Genomic DNA, 1,150 nt, shown 5'->3' with positions numbered 1-1,150 from the left:
GAATCCTTCTTTACAAAAGCATCCACGAACACATTTCAGCGGGCACGGCCTAGATGAATTTCTATACAAAGATCTGCATGTAGGTGGACATGAGCTTCCGCATTCAGCAAATTGTTCATTCAAACCACAAACCCCCAAGTCTGCGTTAAAAATTACACTAACTTTTTCCAACGCATTCTGCAACTCACTTACCCTCGCACATGTCTCGTGCTACGCATCTTCCTCCCGGATCGCGCACCAAATCTCCTCTACAAAAACAACCGGCTACACACTGCTTTGTGCATGTTTGTGGCATATCTTTTTTGATTGTATCGCATGTAAGTGGGCATGCAGTACCGCATTCGTCGAATTCTTCATCATTGTTACATTCCATTTTATCACTTGCTGCAAATACAGTACGGTTTAAAAGTACTCGTAAAAATCGTGAAGTTAACAACTGAGTTGATTAGTTAGCAATTAGCAAATGAGTTCAACATTTACCATTTTCACAGAGAAATATTTACATGAAAAAAGGTTGCTTTCAAAAAATATTCTTGTAATAAATAAGTTGAGAAAATAAAAAAAACGGTTTCTATTGTATTGTTTATATTTGTCAACAAAATACATTACAAATTACTGTGAAATGACAAATGCAAACAAGAATTTCAAAAAATAAATGAAAAAAAGTTTCTCGTTTCATGTAAAATTATAAAAAAACGAGTATTACCTGGACATTCCTCTAGCTTTACACACTTTCCATCTCTCGCGCGAACCAAACCGTCTAGGCAAAAGCATCCACTAGCGCAAATAAGACTGCAACTGGGATTTGGCTCTTCACAAGTAGCTGGACAAGCCGTTCCACATTGTTTATAAATTTCATTGGGTCCACATACAAAAAAATCTGAAAATATTACCGACAGCAAAACAGCTTTCATGATTTGTCACATTTGATAACTTCTGCCACGTAATGTTCATGTAATGAGAGTTATTCCATTTAAAATTGAGATATTAAAATGAAAAATAATAAATTAGCTGCGAATGAACATTAAAAGTTATCATTTTTCTTTTTTTTCATATGTCAAAGTAGTCACTTTCAAAAATTTTCCACTAATTTGATAAAATTGTGTTTTATTTCACATAATTTTCTTATTTTCAAAAAACACTTTAAAAA

General features: G+C 33.7%; 1 protein-coding gene across 1 annotated transcript; it reads right to left on the bottom strand.

Annotated features, from left to right (window-relative positions):
• Nucleotides 1-30: 30 nt before the first annotated feature.
• On the bottom strand, nt 31-954 carry Tsp_14322 (putative trypsin Inhibitor like cysteine rich domain protein; the record flags this gene model as incomplete). Its single annotated transcript, XM_003367784.1, is given in 4 exon segments — nt 31-140; nt 193-384; nt 707-880; nt 894-954. Coding segments are annotated over 4 exon segments (537 nt in total), but the record flags the coding sequence as incomplete, so codon positions are not given.
• Between the last annotated feature and the right edge of the window lie 196 nt (nt 955-1,150).

This window comes from Trichinella spiralis, assembly GCF_000181795.1.
Source record: "Trichinella spiralis strain ISS 195 chromosome Unknown Scfld3677, whole genome shotgun sequence".
Taxonomy (NCBI): Eukaryota; Metazoa; Nematoda; class Enoplea; order Trichinellida; family Trichinellidae; genus Trichinella; species Trichinella spiralis.
Note: the sequence above shows the minus strand (reverse complement) of the source record. Positions and strands in the feature narration are given on the sequence as shown.